The 19,771-nt window shown below is 37.2% G+C and overlaps 1 protein-coding gene across 1 annotated transcript in view; it reads left to right on the top strand.

Moving 5' to 3' along the window:
* GABRB1 (gamma-aminobutyric acid type A receptor subunit beta1) overlaps positions 1-19,771 on the top strand; it is a 384,785-nt gene that overhangs the window by 264,229 nt on the left and 100,785 nt on the right. The window contains exon 5 of the mRNA XM_027056332.2: positions 8,942-9,024. Within this exon, the coding sequence (XP_026912133.1) occupies positions 8,942-9,024 (83 nt within the window). The remainder of the gene's footprint in view (positions 1-8,941; positions 9,025-19,771) is intronic.

The following is a 19,771-nucleotide window of genomic DNA, read 5'->3' as shown; positions in this document are numbered from 1 at the left end:
ATTTTTAAAAATGTAACCAAAGAGTACTTAATGATGTCATCCAAGAGGAATGGTTAAGTACTATAACAAGATATCTACATTTCAAAATCTTGAATACCCATTACAAATGTGTTCATGAAGACTATAAATGTATTATGAAAATCCTTACCTTTAGGTTAACCAAAAAAACAGCAAATGAAATTTTTAAATACAGTGTAATTTCACTTTGCTAAACAATATACTTAGAAGAAAGGAAATGAATAAGATTGTGGTAATAAGATTATAGGTCATTTGCATTCTTTTATCTGTATTTTTCTATATTTCCCAGGTGTTTTATTATGACCACACATTAATCATACAATATTTTTGTATCAGTAAACGTACTTGTATTTATTTATTTATTTAGAAGCATATAGTTTAAAAGTAATAGCTAGAGTTAATTGAGTGACTACTATGCATCAATCACTGAACTTGTATGCGCGTATAATAACCCTCTTCTCTTTCCTTGTTTCACACCACATCCGCTTCCATAACACCTCCATTCTTGGAACATCACAAATCCAGGTTAAAGCATCTTTTGTTCAAATGGCCACCAACAAAATAAGCATAGGATTGAGCTCTATTCCTTGTGAATGATTTTCATGCTTTCTTGATAATATAAACATTTCTCTGATGTAAGTTATTCAGATTTCTAGAAAAATGGTGAAGATGGCTTACCCAAATGAGAAGTGAGCCTACCATACATGGCTATTTTGTGAAACCAATTGACTGGCTCTATCTTCTATCTTCTGAGACCTGACAGTATACTAAAAACAACCCTCCAAAAATAAAAAAGAATTATGACAGGATGAAAGTGTAGCTGGATATTTTTAACTGCTATAGCCTCAATGCTCACAGGATTGCCTGATTCCTGTGCATCCTCTTTCATTTTTATACTCATTGATTGGTAAAGTATGTCTTGAATTACTGATAATTAAATGAATACTACATATATACGGTAAGATCAGATCTTAATATTTTTTTACACTTATCTTACTGCCTATAAAAGAAATAAATAATTCCTACACTGAACCAATAGTTCTCTGCTTAGACTTATCTGCCCTGAATGTAGTAACTAAAGAGAAAATAAGCCTCAGGTCTTCAGTCTGGCATATCTGAATGTGAATCCCAGTGTTACAATTTAGATCATGTAAACTTGGAATTATTTCTTAACTCCATCAGATATCCATTTCTTTATCTCTGAAAATAGCATAAGAATTACATCAACATAATAAGGCAATTGTAAATAATAAATCAAATAATGCATGTGTTGTAGTCAAAATAATGGCTCTCCAAAGATGGCCATGTCCTAATTCTCAGAACCTGTGAATATGTTACCTTACGAGTCAAGGAGACTTTGCTGGTGTGATTAATTTAAGGGTTTGAGATGACATTATTCTGGATTATCCGTATGGGCACAGTGTAATCCATAGAAGCGTTCTTATAAAAGGAAGGCAGGAGAGTTAGAGGGTGAGGGGATGTGAAGCTAGAAGCAGATGTTGGAATGATGGTCTTTGAAGATGGAGGAAGGTGTCATGAGGCCCTGCTGAAACCTTGATTTTAAGACTTCTGACCTCCAGAATTGTAAAATAATAAATCTGTTGTTGTTTTAAGCCACTAAATGTTTGGTAATGAGGAAATAATGGAGTATGCATCAGAAACTAATACAATATGCGTGATGCTTAGCACAGTGTCCATTATGTAAGATTCCAGCATAATATTAGCTAAGATCAGCCTGCCCCTTGATCTAGGTAAGAGTAGCTTAAGTCTACAATCTATTATTTGTGGGAGTCCAGTGCCTTCCCAGGATTGCTGAATCTTCTCAAAGGGTTTTACACGATTTGAGCATCTAGGGCTTGGAATCTTGGCTCTCACTGAATTAGTTCAATTTATAGAGTACTGTTCCATGAATGCTGTCAAGATATGAATTCAGCCCCTTTCCAAGGATAAAAATAAAACATTTACATAAAGCTTTACTGTGTTTGTGTGTGTGTGTGTGTGTGTGTGTGTGTGTGTGTGTGTGTTAGTATTGGTTTAGGTAAATAGAGAAAAATTATCACGGTAATGCAAAACTGTTTTAATTGAATATTAAACATAACTGTTTTTTAAAATTTTGCTACTCCATCATTTTTCTTCCCCATGCTTAAATTACTCTTAAATCTCACATAGCAGTTTATCTCCTTTTATTTTCTCACCATTCATATCTCACACCCTCAGAATTTCATTTTCAAATACCAAAGCATTTTCTTAAACATGGTAGTCTACCTAAAATAAAACTTGGTGCCAGCTGTGAAGATAATACATATTCTTTTCACCACTCAGTGTTAGCCAAGGAAACAAATCTATATACTACCTGGTCATGACTCAGACTAACCCACCCATCTTCCCTCATCAGTTTCTTCGGGTGATATACCCAACATGGATTAAGGTGTAGCCCAGAGATCACAAAGACCATTCCTCAAACCAGCTTCACTGATAGTGATATCAACCTTATATCTGCTACTCACCATCAATCTCACCAATCTTAAGGCTGACTTTTTTTGCCTTTGCGGGAGAAAGAAAGAGAGTGTGAGCAGGGGAGGGGCAGAAACAGAGAGAGAAAGAGCCCAGTCAGAGCCTGATATAGGACTCAATCCCTGGAACCATCATGACCTGAGCTGAAATCAAGAGTTGGACACTAAACCCACTGAGCCATCCAGGCACCTCAAGGGCCACCATTTAGACTTAGCATTTTCAGGCTGCCTTTTTCATCTTTCCTCATATTTTTTTTTCATGTAGAATCTATTAAATAGTAGAATTTTGCTCTACAGAGATCACACTCAAAACTTGGGAGCTCATCCCTATAGAACTGAAGATTACAGGAAAGTCTCAATCATATGTACATAATTTGTTCATTGATTTGTTATTTGCAAAAGTGCCCTCTTCATATGTATACATGGGCACGTGTGTGTGTGTGTGTGTGTGTGTGTGTGTGTGTGTGTGTGTGTATGACTGGATTTTAATGTATTTATAGGCCAGGACTTACTGGGTTGTGTTTTGTCAGCAATGAGAGCCCTTAAATATCAAATATACATGATTTGCAATTACAGTGACTCTTAAGGTCAGTGACCATGCAGCATACACCTTAATAAATGAATACTACAGCAACGTGATTTCCATTCACTCTAAAGTCTCATGGGACCATAGTTTCTAACTAACAGCCTGTCATAGTGTTCTGACCTAACCTTCAAAATGTCAATAAATTGGATTATAATGTAAGCCACTCCAAATGTCTTTGAAAAAAGACAGATAAATGTTAAGCTGTCATGACTGTACCTCTGGGAAGTCTGTGTTCAGAAAAAGTTAATGCTTTTACGTTTAGCTGGTTCTACTCTATTGTACTTTCATTTACTATCAATGAATAATCATGTTTTCACATACTCAGAATGAATGACCTGGGTGTTAAAAGTGAAAAACAAAATTCAAAAAACACTTCAATGTTGAAGCCCTCAACCCATCCAGTTTCGTGATCTTTGACACCTTTGATTCCATGGAAGATTTAGACTATCAGGCTGCTTGAGCCACAATGTGAGTCCACTTCCGTGTGAACGTGTTAATCACTTGTGGAGGTGACTAACCACTACTGAGCAATTACATTCAGCAAAGTGAACAAATGGAAACATAGGGAGCAGTCATTCTTAGAGACTCTCATTGCTGCTTTGCACCCAGAAGACAGAACGGCTGAGCAGAAATCTGCCCAGGGACATCTCTCTTTTTATTGATGATCTGGGAATTCTTGCTCAGCAATTATTTTTCTTACAAAGGGCTAAGGGCACTCAGCCTCAGCTCACTTAGCCATAAGTATTACAAAATCTGGAAATGCCAAACCCTTAAGTTAGCAGAGACCAACACTCAGTTGCAAACATTTCTACAGATCACAACCTAAATTTATGAGTAACTACTTGCATAGAGGTCCCTGTCTGAACCTCAATGATTCCTCCCTTCTTAGATAAGAGACCCTTGGGGGGGTGGGGGGCAGTGACAATATTTGTATGAGTGCAACTTTCCTTCCTGCTCTTACTAAATAATTTTGGAAGATTTGGCACCTAACCCAAGTGGAGCCAATGAGATCCTCTTGAGAAGTTGAAATTTGGAACAGAGAGATCCCAAGAAGGAAGTTATTTCACTATGTCCGTCTTCCTCAGAGAAAGTCACGCACTTTTCACAGCTCAGGTTCCTGGAGCTGCCCTGATTCTTTCCCTTTCTGAGTTGTGATTACTTAACTCTGCTTGGGTTCATAATGGTACTTGAGGCAAAAGTAAACTGGTCCAGGTGATACTAGTTGAAAAATCATCAGGTCATGGGCAAGCCTCTGATGTGATGTATAGTTTCCCAAGGTGATTATCAATTAAATTAGATCTGTCGAGGGGTGCCTGGGTGGCTCAGTCGGTTAAGCATCCGACTTCGGCTCAGGTCATGATCTCGCGGTTCGTGAGTTCGAGCCCCACGTCGGGCCCTATGCTGACAGCTCAGAGCCTGGAGCCTGTTTCCGATTCTGTGTCTCCCTCTCTCTCCACCCCTACCCTGTTCATGCTCTGTGTCTCTCTGTCTCAAAAATAAATAAATGCTAAAAAAAAAATTAAAAAAAATTATATCTGTTGATTGCTGAATGAATTGATCATAACAAATAGCAGCAGTAAATGCAGTTATGCTTTACAAAGATTTTTTTTTAACACTCACAATTCTAGGACCCATACATTCGAAGCATTTGTTAATCATTTGTAGACGGTGCTTTGTTGGTTTTTCAAATTGCTTTGTAAAAATTCCAGAGCCTCGCAATATGTGAATCAGTGGTTCAGCATAAGCTTTCAGTGCATGTCCTTACTCTGAGATGATGTGGTTTGCTTACTAGATGACACATGTCTGAAAATGAGGTCAATTAAATGAGATATGCTGACCAACACTCAAATGATGCTCTCAAATATCCCTAAAGTTTTTCAATAGCTCCACAAACATTTGATTTTAATTTGAGTTTTAAATATTATAACTATTTTAAACTATAATAATCATATGCATTGCAGTGTGTCTTATGCCACATTTTAATGCATTCAAGACCATCATAGTATTAACTTTTGTCGCCAGATTAACTTATGCAGAGCATGAAGCACCAAATAAAGCTTCCCTTTAATCCATCATTAAACACCAACTAGAGTCCATCCACCTAGGGGTGTATCTGAACCATTTGCAAAGGTGTGATTGACTATAGAGGAGGTTACTTGATCACCTGGGGAATCCCCCTGCCAGTTCAAGGTAGCCCATGGCCAGCCATGTATGATTTTAAAAGCAAGTGTTTCCTTACTTACTAGGACTTTTTGATATTATACAAATAAAACACAAGACAAAAATAATTGGTACTGAGAGATTTAAGACCATAATTCTAATCATAACCCCTGCTTTCAAATTTCTATGCTTATTAAAACAGATGTCAACATGTTAATTTATAAGATAATTTCATATTAACAAAATATATATAGCTTTCATTTCATTTGCATTTTATATGCTGAAGTTCTGTAGATTTCACTTTATTAAAGATATCCTCAGAGGAAAAATGTTTGAAAACCACTATTGTGGCAGGGTCACTCAACCTTGGCACTACTGACGTTTGGGGACAGATAATTCTCTATTGGTGACCAGTATTCTGGGCATTGTAGGATGTTTAACAGCATCGCTGGCCTCCACCCACTAGATGCTGGTATCAAGCCTCTACCCCCAGACTGATGATCAACAACATCTCCAGATATTGCCAAATGTCTCCTGTATGGAAGAGTTATCTCTGGTTGAGAATTACTGGATAAGTCATAGGATCAGAGGGCTGGCCACACTAGTAATTTCTAAGGAATGTTCACATCTTCCTGAACTTTTAATTCATAAGCAACTATTAAACAAGAATACAGTAATGTAGGGGCGCCTGGGTGGCTCAGTCGGTTAAGCGTCTGACTTTGGCTCAGGTCATGATCTCACGGTCCGTGAGTTCGAGCCCCGCGTCAGGCCCTATGCTGACAGCTCAGAGCCTGGAGCCTGTTTCAGATTCTGTGTCTCCCTCTCTCTCCACCCCTCCCCTGTTCATGCTCTGTGTCTCTCTGTCTCAAAAATAAATAAATGCTAAAAAAAATTTTTTAAATAAAAAAAAAAGAATACAGTAATGTAGATAGGTGATTTTTAAAGCATTTTAAAATATTCATTGTGCTGCCTTATTAGGGGCGTTTGAGACACTACACAGGCCATAGAAAATGTGGTGGAATTATCTTTTCAGGCAACAAAAGATCTTCATGATATATTATTAAGTGAAAAAATTAATTCATATGCTAATGGGAGTGGGAAGCAATAAGGAATGTAGTAAAATCCTTTTATATGCTAAATTCTGGAATACAACTAGTCTTCATATTTTTTTGTAAAATACTTTGAAGAAATTTTTTTTAATTGAATTTTAAAATTCTTTTTGCCCCTGCTTAATGCTCAAATAAATCTGATTAAATTGACCAACATCCTGTCTAAGGAAGGTTTCAAAGGGAATATGCAAATGTTCACCTCAGTAAACTGTAATTTTTCATGAGGAAAACCAAAGAGAAATTGGAAATAGCCAGTATTTTTCCTAATAATGTTTTTAAGAAGAAGGTTCTGTTGGGCTAACACAAATGACCAAAACAATAACTCATCTTAGAAGCCACAAAACACATAGGTTTGAGAAATACCTTGTCAAATTTAAACACACTGTTGATGGGAGTATAAGTTGGCACAACCTCTATGAAGAGCAATGTGGCAAAATTTCAAATATACATACTATTCTTTCTAATAATTCTCTTTCTAGAAATGACCAACATACAGTTAGCCATAGTAGCGTGTACCAGTATATTCAGAGCATCTTCATTTATAAAAGTAAAAAAAAAAGAAAACAATGTAAATGTCCACCGAAGTGTGATTGGAAAAATAAATTACGATATTTCCATATAACTGAACCTATTGTAGTAAATTTTTTAAGACAGCTTATTTACCACATGGGACCAAATCCAAGATGCACTGTTAATGAAAACAAGCAAGATTCAAAACAGGAGACATGGTAGGATGCTATCTAAGAATTTTCCCCCTGAGAAGACATACCTGACTTCTTCGGCATTTAGAGTATTTATGGAAAATGTCCAGTGTTGTACCTCCTATGGATTAAGCTAGAATTTGAATCTTTCAAATTCATTAAAATATGATTATACATTACTTTGTACAGAAGAATTATGTAATTTTTTTAAAGAAAAGTACTTTGTCAATTACAAAGTGATACCAAATGTTTGAAGGCATGGACTAGCCAAAGGAGTTTAAGGTACTCTCACACTCCACATTCTAGGAAATTTTAGAGGCAAGAGAAAAAGGAGGGATAATGGAAATCCCAGTAGGCTATCTAGAGTCAAGGTCCTGGGATTTGCATAAACAAATAAAGTCAATGGAGAGCGGAAACTGGTAAATACTGTCTGAACACCAATCCTAGGATAGTGTTTCTTTACTGGTTATATGCTACCTTCTGAGTATAGGTAGAAGAGGATCTCAGATGAATCCAACAAATCTTTCTAATAGTGAGGAATGTGAGGACCCAACTGTCATAGAAGGCGGGTTTTATTGTTCTTGTCATTTTTTTTCAATATATGAAATTTATTGTCAAATTGGTTTCCATACAACACCCAGTGCTCATCCCAAAAGGTGCCCTCCTCAATACCCATCACCCACCCTCCCCTCCCTCCCACCCCCTAACAACCCTCAGTTTGTTCTCAGTTTTTAAGAGTCTCTTATGCTTTGGCTCTTGCCCACTCTAACCTCTTTTTTTTTTTTTTTTCTTCCCCTCCTCCATGGGTTTCTGTTAAGTTTCTCAGGATCCACATAAGAGTGAAACCATATGGTATCTGTCTTTCTCTGTATGGCTTATTTCACTTAGCATCACACTCTCCAGTTCCATTCACGTTGCTACAAAGGGCCATATTTCGTTCTTTCTCATTGCCATGTAGTACTCCATTGTGTATATAAACCAAATTTCTTTATCCATTCATCAGTTGATGGACATTTAGGCTCTTTCCATAATTTGGCTATTGTTGAGAGGGCTGCTATAAACATTGGGGTACAAGTGCCCCTATGCATTCAGTACTCCTGTATCCCTTGGGTAAATTCCTAGCAGTGCTATTGCTGGGTCATAGGGTAGGTCTATTTTTAGTTTTCTGAGGAACCTCCACACTGCTTTCCAGAGCGGCTGCACCAATTTGCATTCCCACCAACAGTGCAAGAGGGTTCCCGTTTCTCCACATCCTCTCCAGCATCTATAGTCTCCTGATTTGTTCATTTTGGCCACTCTGACTGGCATGAGGTGATATCTGAGTGTGGTTTTGATTTGTATTTCCTGTTCTTGTCATTTTTGTTGTTGTTTTATTATTAGTCTATAGCAGGAGAGGGAGATAGGTTTTGATGCATAATGTTGATCTCTTCTTACTCATAAGGCCAGACCCACTGTAGATACTGTCACAGACATTGCTAGAGGCTAGAAAGTATAGGAAGGACCATGAGATAGTAACAGCTGTAAAATGACCATCATTTGTGGAGCACTTACCAACTACGAGGCACCAGGCTAGGAGCTTTCCACACATTATCTCTCTTCATCCTCACAGCCATCCTTTGCAGGAGGTATTTTGATTGATGAGGGGGGCCTAGTCTTACAGAGATAAATAAAACTAGATCAAACTCACACAGCTAGTGAGCAGCAAAGAAAGACTTGAACTTAATCTGCCCACCTTCAAAAATTGTAATCACAAAATTTTGATGCCAACTGGTAAACACGATTGGGGGCTGGGAAGCCTGGAAATGAAAGTCATCATCTTTATGATGCTGTCTTTTCTCTCTCTCATCCTGACAGGATCACAACCACAGCTGCATGTATGATGGATCTACGAAGATATCCTCTGGATGAGCAAAACTGCACTCTGGAGATTGAAAGTTGTGAGTTACTTGGACAGGGGAATGAGGAAGAGGGATGTTTGCTTGACCCAATTAAATTCAACCTTGCCCTGAGTAATTGGAACTGGGATACTTTTAGCTACACTTTCCTGCCAATTTTTCAAGAGATTCACAGTCCAGTGACATTTCCCTCATATTGGTGGCTCAAGGGTCATTTCAATGCAGTTATACTTTTGAACCATTAGAGAAAGTCCACTTATTTTGGCTGGACAATTTATGAACTCATGCTTTCTCCTTAGGGTAGAGTTTCTCCCAAAGCCTTCTAATCCCCAAGCTGCATTAATAAGAGAGGCAAAACATTTTTACATGAAAAGACCTTGTGAGATTGTTTTCGGTTCTGTAGTCTATACATGTGAATGACTGAAAATTGTTGTCTTTTAGAACAACACTATGTTAGAGTCTTGTGCACATTTGGCTTTCTTCATGGGAAGAACAGGATGATAGTATTCATGAGGCTTGTGCTCTGGGCAAGAGTTGATATTTTTCAAGTCTAGTAACTGATTTTGTTTGTCTTCTGGGATTGTGTTTCACTGATTGCTTTCTTGACAATTAGAATATCTTAGTCACTAATATTTAATCTGATTGACTCTGTTTCATAGTTTCTCAGCCATCAACATGCAGGCAGTTGAGCCTGTTTATTGTGAATACCAGACCAAGGTGATTTCCTGGTTTTTAGAGGCACAGAAGGGTGCAGGGGGTAATTCAGAGCATTCTAAAACTGCTTAATGTAATGTGAGAAATAGAGAGCTATTTATTTAGATAACCTAAAATACTCCCAGATCTAGATATCAAAATACCAAAGGAACATTCCAGATGACCCTATAGTATTATTAAAGAGCAAATGTATTCACCAGTGTCTGATTATTAAGCAATTACATTAGTTTTCTAGTTTGTTGTATATAGGCTTGGAATAAATAAAAATGCTTATGCAGATATAGCTATATATTTAGACATGCACATTGATCTACTACCACTAGAACCTGGAATGAACAAGAACATTCATGAGTTATTCCTTAATTAATATTCTAATTTTAAAATACAATGTATAAATAAGTTGAAAAATGTTAATATATAAAAGTATTGATGGTGACTTTGGTTTAAATGCCAATGACAACCAAAATTAAACCATAGAAATGAAATATGAACCCAACTGTTTATTAATGGCTAATGATGTTTTATAAATAAGGCTGAACTTTAGCTAAGCAAGTAAACCTTAGCTTTTAGAACTGATATGGAAAGAGCAGGATGAATAGCTTATTCGTATGGGTTGGCTTTTACCCTTGACCTCTCTTCCATTGATTCTACTGATTTGTTATCTTTGCTTCTATGCTGGCATTAAGGTATGACAACCTCTTGAAATCACAAGATCTTCTGGTTTACACCATTCATTTAAAGAAGCAATGAATTTTGACAAGTATTTGAATTGTTTCTGTGTTATAAATTGCAAGTCCTGAAATTAGCAGCATTTTTCTCACAAAATATATATTTTATAATTCACATCAAGTTTGTCTGTGATCATAGGTTTATACTCCTCTTTAAGCAGAGATTCTCTTTGTTCATATTTAGAAAATATATGACTTTTAGGTCCATTTATCATACCATATAATGACCCAAACAAAAACTGTAAATGAGGTATAAATTAAACACAATTTTTGTGGGACAGGTATGGGGGGAAGCCCAAGCATCCTGATAGTCCAAAGTTGTCATAAAATATGATATCAGGCAATAGGTGGTGACCCAAGTATATCATAATCATTGAGGCATTCAGTAAAATACAACCAGATGTCTGGACAGGTGGAAGGCCTAGTAACTAGGACCCTAAAATCAGCTAATATGTATGGATGCAGGAAGATGGTAACCATCATCAAAGTGATCCAATAGCAGTTCACAGAAATCTGGTCCCTAAAGGTATTTACCTAAAGCAAAGCAAAAACTCAAGCCAGAAGAATTTGTGCAATGAGGAGTCTATGAAGGTAGGAACATGGGAGAAAGGGGACAGGAGCGGGAATGGAACTCTCTTCTACTCACCAAACACCTCTGTAACATAAGTATTTCTAATAACATTTGAGAGTATGTTTCTGAGGCTCAGAAAAGTAAAATAATTAACCCAGAACCACAGGCAAGGAAAGTGGTAAAGAGGATTCAAACCCAGGTAATGTACTTTCCTTCACAGAATCCTCCAATCAATAGGTGAACAAAGAAGCAAAGAGCACCCATCATTAGGGGTGTAACACCTAATAAAAAAAATAAAGAAAAAAAGGGGTGCCTGGGTGACACAGTCAGTAGAGGGCCCAACTCTTGATTTCAGCTCAGGTCATGACCCCAGGGTTACAGGATGGAGCCCTGCTTCGGCTCCGCACTGAACATGGAGCCCGCTTATGATTCTCTCTCTCCTCCTGCCCCTCTCCCCCTCTCATGTGCACACTCTCTCTCTTTCTCTCTCTAGAATTAAAAAAAAAAAAGTTAAAAAAAAAGTATAACACCAGTTGGAATCACTCTCAGCTGGGTTAAGATTGCTGAGTCAACCAAAGACTCGTCTTTATTTCCTAAAATTATCCCTGATAAAGGTTAGAATAGATCTCAGAAGCTGAAGCAAAATTTTGCATTTAGGTCAAAGGTCAAATGATTGCAACTGTGGAAAGAGAGGATAGTCTGTGGAGGCAGGAAACTGAGTTGTCCTTGATTCCATTGACGTTAACCTAAAAAAAAATTAAAAGCCTCAACATTGCTTACTAAATCAACATTATTTTACTTAAAAATGTGTTCCTTTTAAACAAGAGATTAATCAGTGTAAAGAGATTTTAAATCTTTTTTTGTTAATTTTTTTTTAATGTTTATTCATTTTTGAGAGACAGAGAGAGACAGAGCATGAGCTGGAAAGGGGAAGAGAGAGAAAGACAGAATCTGAAGCAGGCTCCAAGCTCTGAGCTGTTAGCACAGAGCCCAATGCAGGGCTTGGACTCTCGAACTGCGAGATCATGACCTGAGCTGAAGTCAGATGCTCAACCAACTGAGCCACCAGACACCTGAGATTTTAAATCTTTTTTATTTTTTTACATTTATTTATTGTTGAGAGACAGAGAGAGACAAAGCATGAGCAGGAGAGGGGCAGAGAGAGAGGGAGACACAGAATCCAAAGCAGGCTCCAGGCTCTGTGTCAGCACAGAGCCCGATGGGGGGCTCGAACTCAGAACCATGAGATCATGACCTGAGCCGAAGTCGGACACTCAGCTGACTGAGCCACCCAGGCGCCCCTCGAGATTTTAAATCTTAAGAGTAAAAACTTCAAGTAACTAAGTAACATATGGCAATAATATGGACTTTGAATGAGCTTTGCTTGTTCTTGCCTAAGTACATAATCGATGTGTTGCTAAGTATCAATAAATACTGAATCTGTCAGTCATCTATTTTTTAACTCTACATGGAGAGACATGTGTTGCATTATTTGCTGAAACAGCTCTCCCTGAACTGACAATTTATGAAGTCTATAACTGAGCTTTAAAGTGATTATAAATGAGAAGCTCCAGTATTAGTGGGGAGAGAAGAATGATAAAGTAGAGATTCTGCCAAGGTAAGATTGCACCAATCACACTTTTGTGACCAGTGGAGTAGAAACTTTACCTACCTTACAAAATTTACTGGCTTATGTTCTCTCCCATCACAGTCCCAAGGATGGGGAAATGTTTTCCTTGGTTAGGTCCTCTGAGACAAATTAAAGATGTTTTGCTTCACTTTAATGTCATCTAGTCAAGTAAAATTGGAAAGGCCATAAAGCCTTATTAAATTGAAAATTTACTTGAACTTGGAGCACATTAATAGCTTCTTGGCCCTGGGATGCTATAAAATGAGTTAATGGCACATAGAAAATTCAATCAAGGAGTTTAGTATTAAGAGCGCTTGGAATTTGAAATCAATAAAGCTATCATGTGAAGGCTTGATAGCCACAAGCTTCATAAAGATACGAAAAGGGTTTGGGGTAACAGTCATGGAGGTTTCAGGTGTCTTTTCCCATTCCCAGAAGCAACAATTGAGGAAAATCTCCATCCTAATCTTACCCTCTGACTACCAGCAGATAGTGTCACCTCTCACTATACCCCAAAAAGTAGAAGCCATTTCAGGCCTGGAATCTCTCAGTGGTCTGATCATTATGTCTTCATCATTCTGACTTAGCCCCCTGTATTTCAAAGGAAGAGATGCTTCTATTCCTTGAATACACTGACCTGATCCCAGTGTTCGGGATTCCATCGCTTTCTCCTCTAATTGATTTTCCCAAGTTAACACACACCTCTACCCCTGATTTCCTAGATCCTCAATCTCACCCAGTCTGCTATCTCTCTTCACAGCCTAAAAACTAGCTGAAAACTCTTCTTATCATAAACATCTCTACTCTATGCCCACATCTCTCCTTAAACGTTTCCTAATCTCTCTGCTTTCTATTTCTACAAACTGCTCGAAAGATTGGTTTATATTTCTTGTCTATTGTCTCAACTTCTTAACCTACTGTAATCTGGCCACCCAACTCCCACCTTCACTGACAATGTTTTCAGAAAGGTTACAATCTCTTTACATACCATCTTTATTCCAATGATCCCCAAAGTTATAACTCCAGCTTAGATCTCTTCAAGGTCCCAGATTGATACATAGCACTGTTCTTGACATATCTATTTTGGTGTTGCAAAGACATCTTAAATTTAATTTGCTCAAAACTTATCAATTTTTCCCTCCCAAATGAGTTTCCTTTTTAGTCTCCTTCGTCTCACTATCCAACTACCATCCTAGGATTAATTGTTGACATCTCCCTCACACTCCTCCTATTCAATCTATTTTCAAGTACCATCCATTCTACTTGCAAGGTATTTATCAAGCTCTTTCACTCTTTTCAGCCCTACTGCCATCACCATTACTTCTTACCTGAATCATTGTAGCCATGTTTCCATTGGTCTTCTTGCCTTCACTCTTGACTCCAGCCCATTCTATACCCAGCAGCCAAAGTGATCTTCGCATGGTATAAATCAAGTCATATTACTTCAGTGCTTTAAAAATATTCTGGGGCACCTGAGTGGCTCAGTCGGTTAAGTGTCTGACTTCGGCTCAGGTCATGATCTCACGGTTCGTGGGTATGAGCCCTGCATTGGGTTCTGTGCTGACAGCTCAGAGCCTGGAGCCTGATTTGGAACCCACGTCTCCCTCTCTCTCTGCCCCTACCCCTCTCCTGCATGCACTTTCTCTCTCTCTCTCTCTCTCTCTCTCTCTCTCTCTCTTTCTATCTCTCTCTCTCTCTTTCTCAAAAATAAACATTAAAAAAATAAAAAATAAAATGAATAACAATATTCAAAGGTTTCCCATTGCACCAGACTCTCCATGCTTCTTAATTTAATCTTCAAGCTCTGTGTGACCTGCCCTCCCTTGATATCTCCACTCGTATCTATAGTTATCTTTCCCTTCTTTTACTACATTAACTCCAACACCCTAGATTCTTTGTGTCTTGCAGACTAAGCTTTCTTCTATCTCATTATCTTCACCATCTTATTCCTTCCGTCTGAAAACGCTTTTCCCCATTTTGGTGATTTCCTCTTCTCATCCTATAGTTCCCACCTAAGATGCCACCTCCAATCAGCAGCTTTCCTGAGAATCCAATCTAAATTAGGAAACCCTACTTATTCTCTTTCAAAACTCTGTTAGTTTCCCAAATGGCACTTAGTATTGTAGTATTTGTTTCCATCTTTATTGTTTTTTTCCCCTCTGTGGATTATAAACTCCATGAAGGGAAAGGAGCATTGTTTTGTTCACAACACAATAATTAAAACCTAGTCTCCTACCTGACAGTATCTGTGGAGTGTATGTATGCTAAATATTTTGGGTTCAAACTTTTCAAGTCTTTTGAGTCTTAGAAGATAAGTCTAGCTCTAATTTTCTTAGATAAAATTTACGGCAGGGATTTTTTATGTGCAATAAAATATTCTTTCATTTGTACAATTTTTATGTTCATGCTTTAAGACTAACTTAAAAATTTTAAATTGTAAATGTGTCAGTCAAGAGCCAGTTAGGGAAAAACAACATTTTACTTGAGGAACTTTGATAGGCTGCTAAATGTGATCAATTACTATCAATTGTGGGGTGGAGGGGGTGGGGCTTGACTTGAGTCATTAACTATGTCCCTCCTACTTAAACCACAATCAATTTATCAAGCAAAGGTAACATGTAATGACACTGGGTTATTTTTATACCTGTTTCTTTTTTAAAAATGATTTGGAAACTTTTAATTTAGGCATTGCTTTAATGTATTCAATTTAGTGAACTATCAATCTATCTTTTAGTCTAGGAATATTGTCATTGTGTTGATTTAAAAGTCTTGGTAGTAACACCATATACACAGAATGTCAAGCCATAGTCATATTGGATTATTTCCAAAATAAAATTGTTTCCTTGTCCAAAAAATAGCAAGTGATAAGAAAAATGTGTCTACCCAATAAGGCGGCCCAACTCAGCTATGGAAAATTCCCTGAGAAAATGTGATGTTTGCGAAGTGAAATGCTAAGATTTATTTAACACCTATAAATAAAATCAAAGTGTAGTATCCAGACATGAGACAGAAGCAGTTCTACAAAAGTCTGTCCTGGTAAAACCACATGTATCCAGTTCTTAATGCCATATTAAGATAATTTCCTTCGGAAGAAGAGACCAAGATATCGAGTAAGAAAATTTTAGGGAGGCATAACAGCTATTTCCAAATGTTTTAAATGCTACCATATAGAACAGCAACGTTATCCTTGGTATTGTCCAGTGTATTAGTCAGGATTCTCTAGAGAAGCATAACAAATAGGATAGATAGATAGATAGATAGATGATTGATAGATAGATAGATAGAGATTTATTATAAAGAATTGGTTCATGCAATAATGAAAGCTGATAAGCCCAAGATCTGTAGGGTGAGTCAGCAAACTGGAGAGCTGATGGTATAGTTCTAGCCTGAGGGCCAATAGGCTTGAGACCCAGGAAGAGCCAGTGTTTCAATTTGAGTCTGAAAACAAGAAAAAACTGATTGTCCCCATTCAAAGATAGGCCGAAAGAACTCTTTCTTATTCTGGGGAAGGTCAGTCTTTTTGTTTTCTTTGGACCTTCAATGGATTGGGTGTAGCCTGCCCACATTAAGGATTGCAATCTACTTTACCTAGTCTGCCAATTAAAATGTTATTCTCATGCAAATACAGCCTCATAAGAGCATGCAGAATAATGTTTGACCAACTCAAGTTGACACAAAACTATCACAACCAGAATGCAAGATTTGAACCCATTCAATTCAATTCAATTCAACTAGCGTTTCTTAAGTGGTGAGCACATGTGGCTCTATGTATAAAGTAAATGCTGGTGATATAGCAGCAACCAAGCACACAGAGAGGCAAAAGTTATAAGAAGGGGGATGCAGAATTTGAGAGAAATACTTCCAATGAGCAAATGTGCCCGTTCATGAAATAAGTCTTTGCTAAAGAAAGACTTCCCATCCCACACAGAGTTTTCAATTAATTGGAAATGGCTACTTACCAGTATTAATGTAAAAGACATTCCTCTTTGAGAGGTCAGTTAATTATATAAACTTAAAGATGTCTTTAAGCCCTAAAATCTAGGACTCTGAGAGTGTATTTAATTTAGTCACATCACCAGTAAATTACTTTATGTGCTTTCCTAAAATATTGGTTCTAAAGTGATTCTGATATGTAAAGGATATTAGAATATAGAAAAAATGTTATGAATACATGAACACATACTCACAAGAAAAATATGAAATATAGGATAATTACAAGCAAAGCCTTTGAATCACTCTTACTTTATTGCTGCCTGCCAGATCATTAATTCTGATCTGAAATAATTTAAAAATAACATCTACAACATGCTGCACACTTTCTATTCATGGATGCTAAACACCAAAAATAACAGAAGTAAATTGAACTTCATGAATGATTCATGGCTTCCTTGCTTTATGTCCCCATTGTCAAGGAAATTAGCAGCATTGGATATCTCCTTAGATAAATTTGATTTTGCCATATTCAGTAGACTACTTAATGAAAATGAATATTTCACATTTATGTTCATAGAAATGTTAATGAATTTTAGTGCCTGTAGCTTTTTTGATGAGCAGAGGGGTGGGTGTAGGGAAGAAGGGAATATTTCTGAATTAATTTATTCCTTTTTCCAGGCTGCTTCTTTGAAACTGTGAAAAAGCACTCTTTGTGAAAAGTCTCTGATCCTTTAAAGTTATAAAATAAAAGCCAGTGGAGGAATGGAGTTCTTTTCATGAAAATTAGTTTTGCAATCAACTTGACTATAAAGTTAGCCTTATAACTGTTCATTTCAATCCTAGAGACAGTTTAAGTTTATTTTCCATACTTGGATGAGTGGCTATGGAGATTGATGAGGATATCTCTGATTTACAGATTTAGATTCCTAGAAATTTCCTCTTTCCTTGCCGCTGTGATGGATGACCATTTTGCTTTCAGCTTCCAAAAAGGAAGTCAAAATAAAGATTATTACTTTGCCTAACTGATTTAGGTATTAACCAAACACTTAAAGACATATTTTATAATGTAACTTTGATCTAGAACTTGATACCCCTGCTAAACTGAGGGCTTTGTTTCACTTGGGATCCAAACTTAATAATAATGATAGCTAATATTTCTTCATTCTATACTGTGGGCCACACACTTAACAAAGATTTCCCATTGAATCTTCACCAAAACCCTACTGTTCTATCCCATTTTGTAGAGGAGGGAATCAAAACATCATGGTAGTAATTTGACTCAAGCCACAAAATGATAGTGGTCCAAATGGGATTTGAAATCAAGAAATCTGACTTGAAAGTAGATTTGGCCCTTCTTTGTAGCCTCTTAAGAAAACTCTTCTCTCTAGCTTCCCCACTGGGTGCGAATTGCATGGTTCTTAGGTCTGATATATCTGAATGCAAAGTAGACCCCTGAGAACAAAGCAGGTTTTAATCGGTCTTCCTTTGTCCTGAATCTGTCTCAGTTGAGTTCCTATTTGGACATTTATTTTCTGACATTCTTGCCAACTAAACCGAATATTGATATAATTTAAAGAATAACCATTATTTTACCAGGTCACTTCTATAATTGCAACAGATCCCACAATGGTCAGAAATCCTTTCTCTTCTAAATGGCTACAGATACTAGTTCCCAAATCATTTTCATATAGTGTTAGGTCTAACAGATTGCAGTGGTTCTATAGTTTCAAAATCTATTCATTACTCATAATTCTGATGCACAAGCACCTGTAATCTTGGAAATGCACATATTCTCTTGAGAGGTCTGGACTTGTATTGTTCTGTGAACCACATCCATATAGAAACTGTGTGACAGTATGTAAAATTCAGTTTTTATTTAGGTGTCAGTTTCCACATTTAAATTGCTTTATTCTTATCTTTACAATCAAAGATTTTAAAAAGGAGCTAGGGACGCCTGGGTCTATTAAGTGTCCAACTTTGACTCTGGTCACAATCTCAGTTCGTGGGTTTGAGCCCCGGTTCAGATTCTGTGCTGTGCTGACAGCTCAGAGCCTGAAGCCTGCTTCAGATTTTGTGTCTCCCTCTCTCTGCCTCTCCCCCTCTCACACTCTGTCTCTCTCTTTCAAAAATAAACACTAAAAAAAATTTTTAAGGGAGCTTGTAAAATATTGATACCATGACCCCACCCTGGACAATAACATCAGAATTTGTGGAAGGTGGGCCTTTGCACAAACATTTAGCTCCCCGATGATTTCGATATGCAGCCAAGTTTGACAGGCACTGCATTAAGGCTATAATGCTTCGAATTTCTGCTCCTCTCTTTCTAATAGACCCAGTTCCCTAAATGGGAAACAGAATGGAAACAGAACTGAGAGAAGAAAAGTATAGCAAAGAACACAAAATAGCATGAAATTCAAAGAAAGAAATTATTGAAATGATCAAAGGAGAAAATTTAAGCTATTCTTTTCTTTATCCCCTCTGGCAGAAGGCTCTTTTTTTTTTTTTCTTTAAAAGTGGATGCCTTGAAATAAATAGATAGACCAATGGACCCTGCCTTTCATTGGAATTAAGTGCTTGAACCAGACATTCAAATCCATGTGATAATAAGTCAAGTTGTTACAAGATACTACTCTATCTTTAAAGCCCCAATATATATACCACATATTAATATGAATGCAATCAATGACACATTAATTTGTATAATAATTCTGTGGTGAATGGGGTTATCTACTTGGGAAAGAGAGGTATGCACATTGGCTGCTTTAGTAACATTTTCTTTCATTTTAAAAAAAGAAAAAAGCTAGTCAAAATTTATACTTGAATTGAACACACAGCAACAGGCTTTAATGGGAATAGTTTATCAAACCGAAATCAAGTATAGTTTATTTGTTTCAACCACAAAAAATAATATAATAATAATTTCTATATTCATCTTCATTTCCCTGCAACCTGTCCTATAGGCACTAACTGAACTCATTTGATTGTGTAGAAGGGCAGATTTGTCACAGAGCTCCCACTAGGTGACTGCATTGAGTTCAAATAGATTGTATTCCCTGTGCTTAGATTACATAGACCTGCAATTCTGACAAAGAAAATTCCACTGAATAGAGCCCAAGCATTTCGGCTTTTACCTTAGAAACTGTCAGAGTGGAAACCCTTCACCTGTCTGATGCTCCCTGAGGGGCTTGTCAAACGTTAATGTGCATATGGGGA

The sequence above is a fragment of the Acinonyx jubatus genome, chromosome B1, assembly GCF_027475565.1.
Source record: "Acinonyx jubatus isolate Ajub_Pintada_27869175 chromosome B1, VMU_Ajub_asm_v1.0, whole genome shotgun sequence".
Lineage (NCBI taxonomy): Eukaryota > Metazoa > Chordata > Mammalia > Carnivora > Felidae > Acinonyx > Acinonyx jubatus.
Note: the sequence above shows the minus strand (reverse complement) of the source record. Positions and strands in the feature narration are given on the sequence as shown.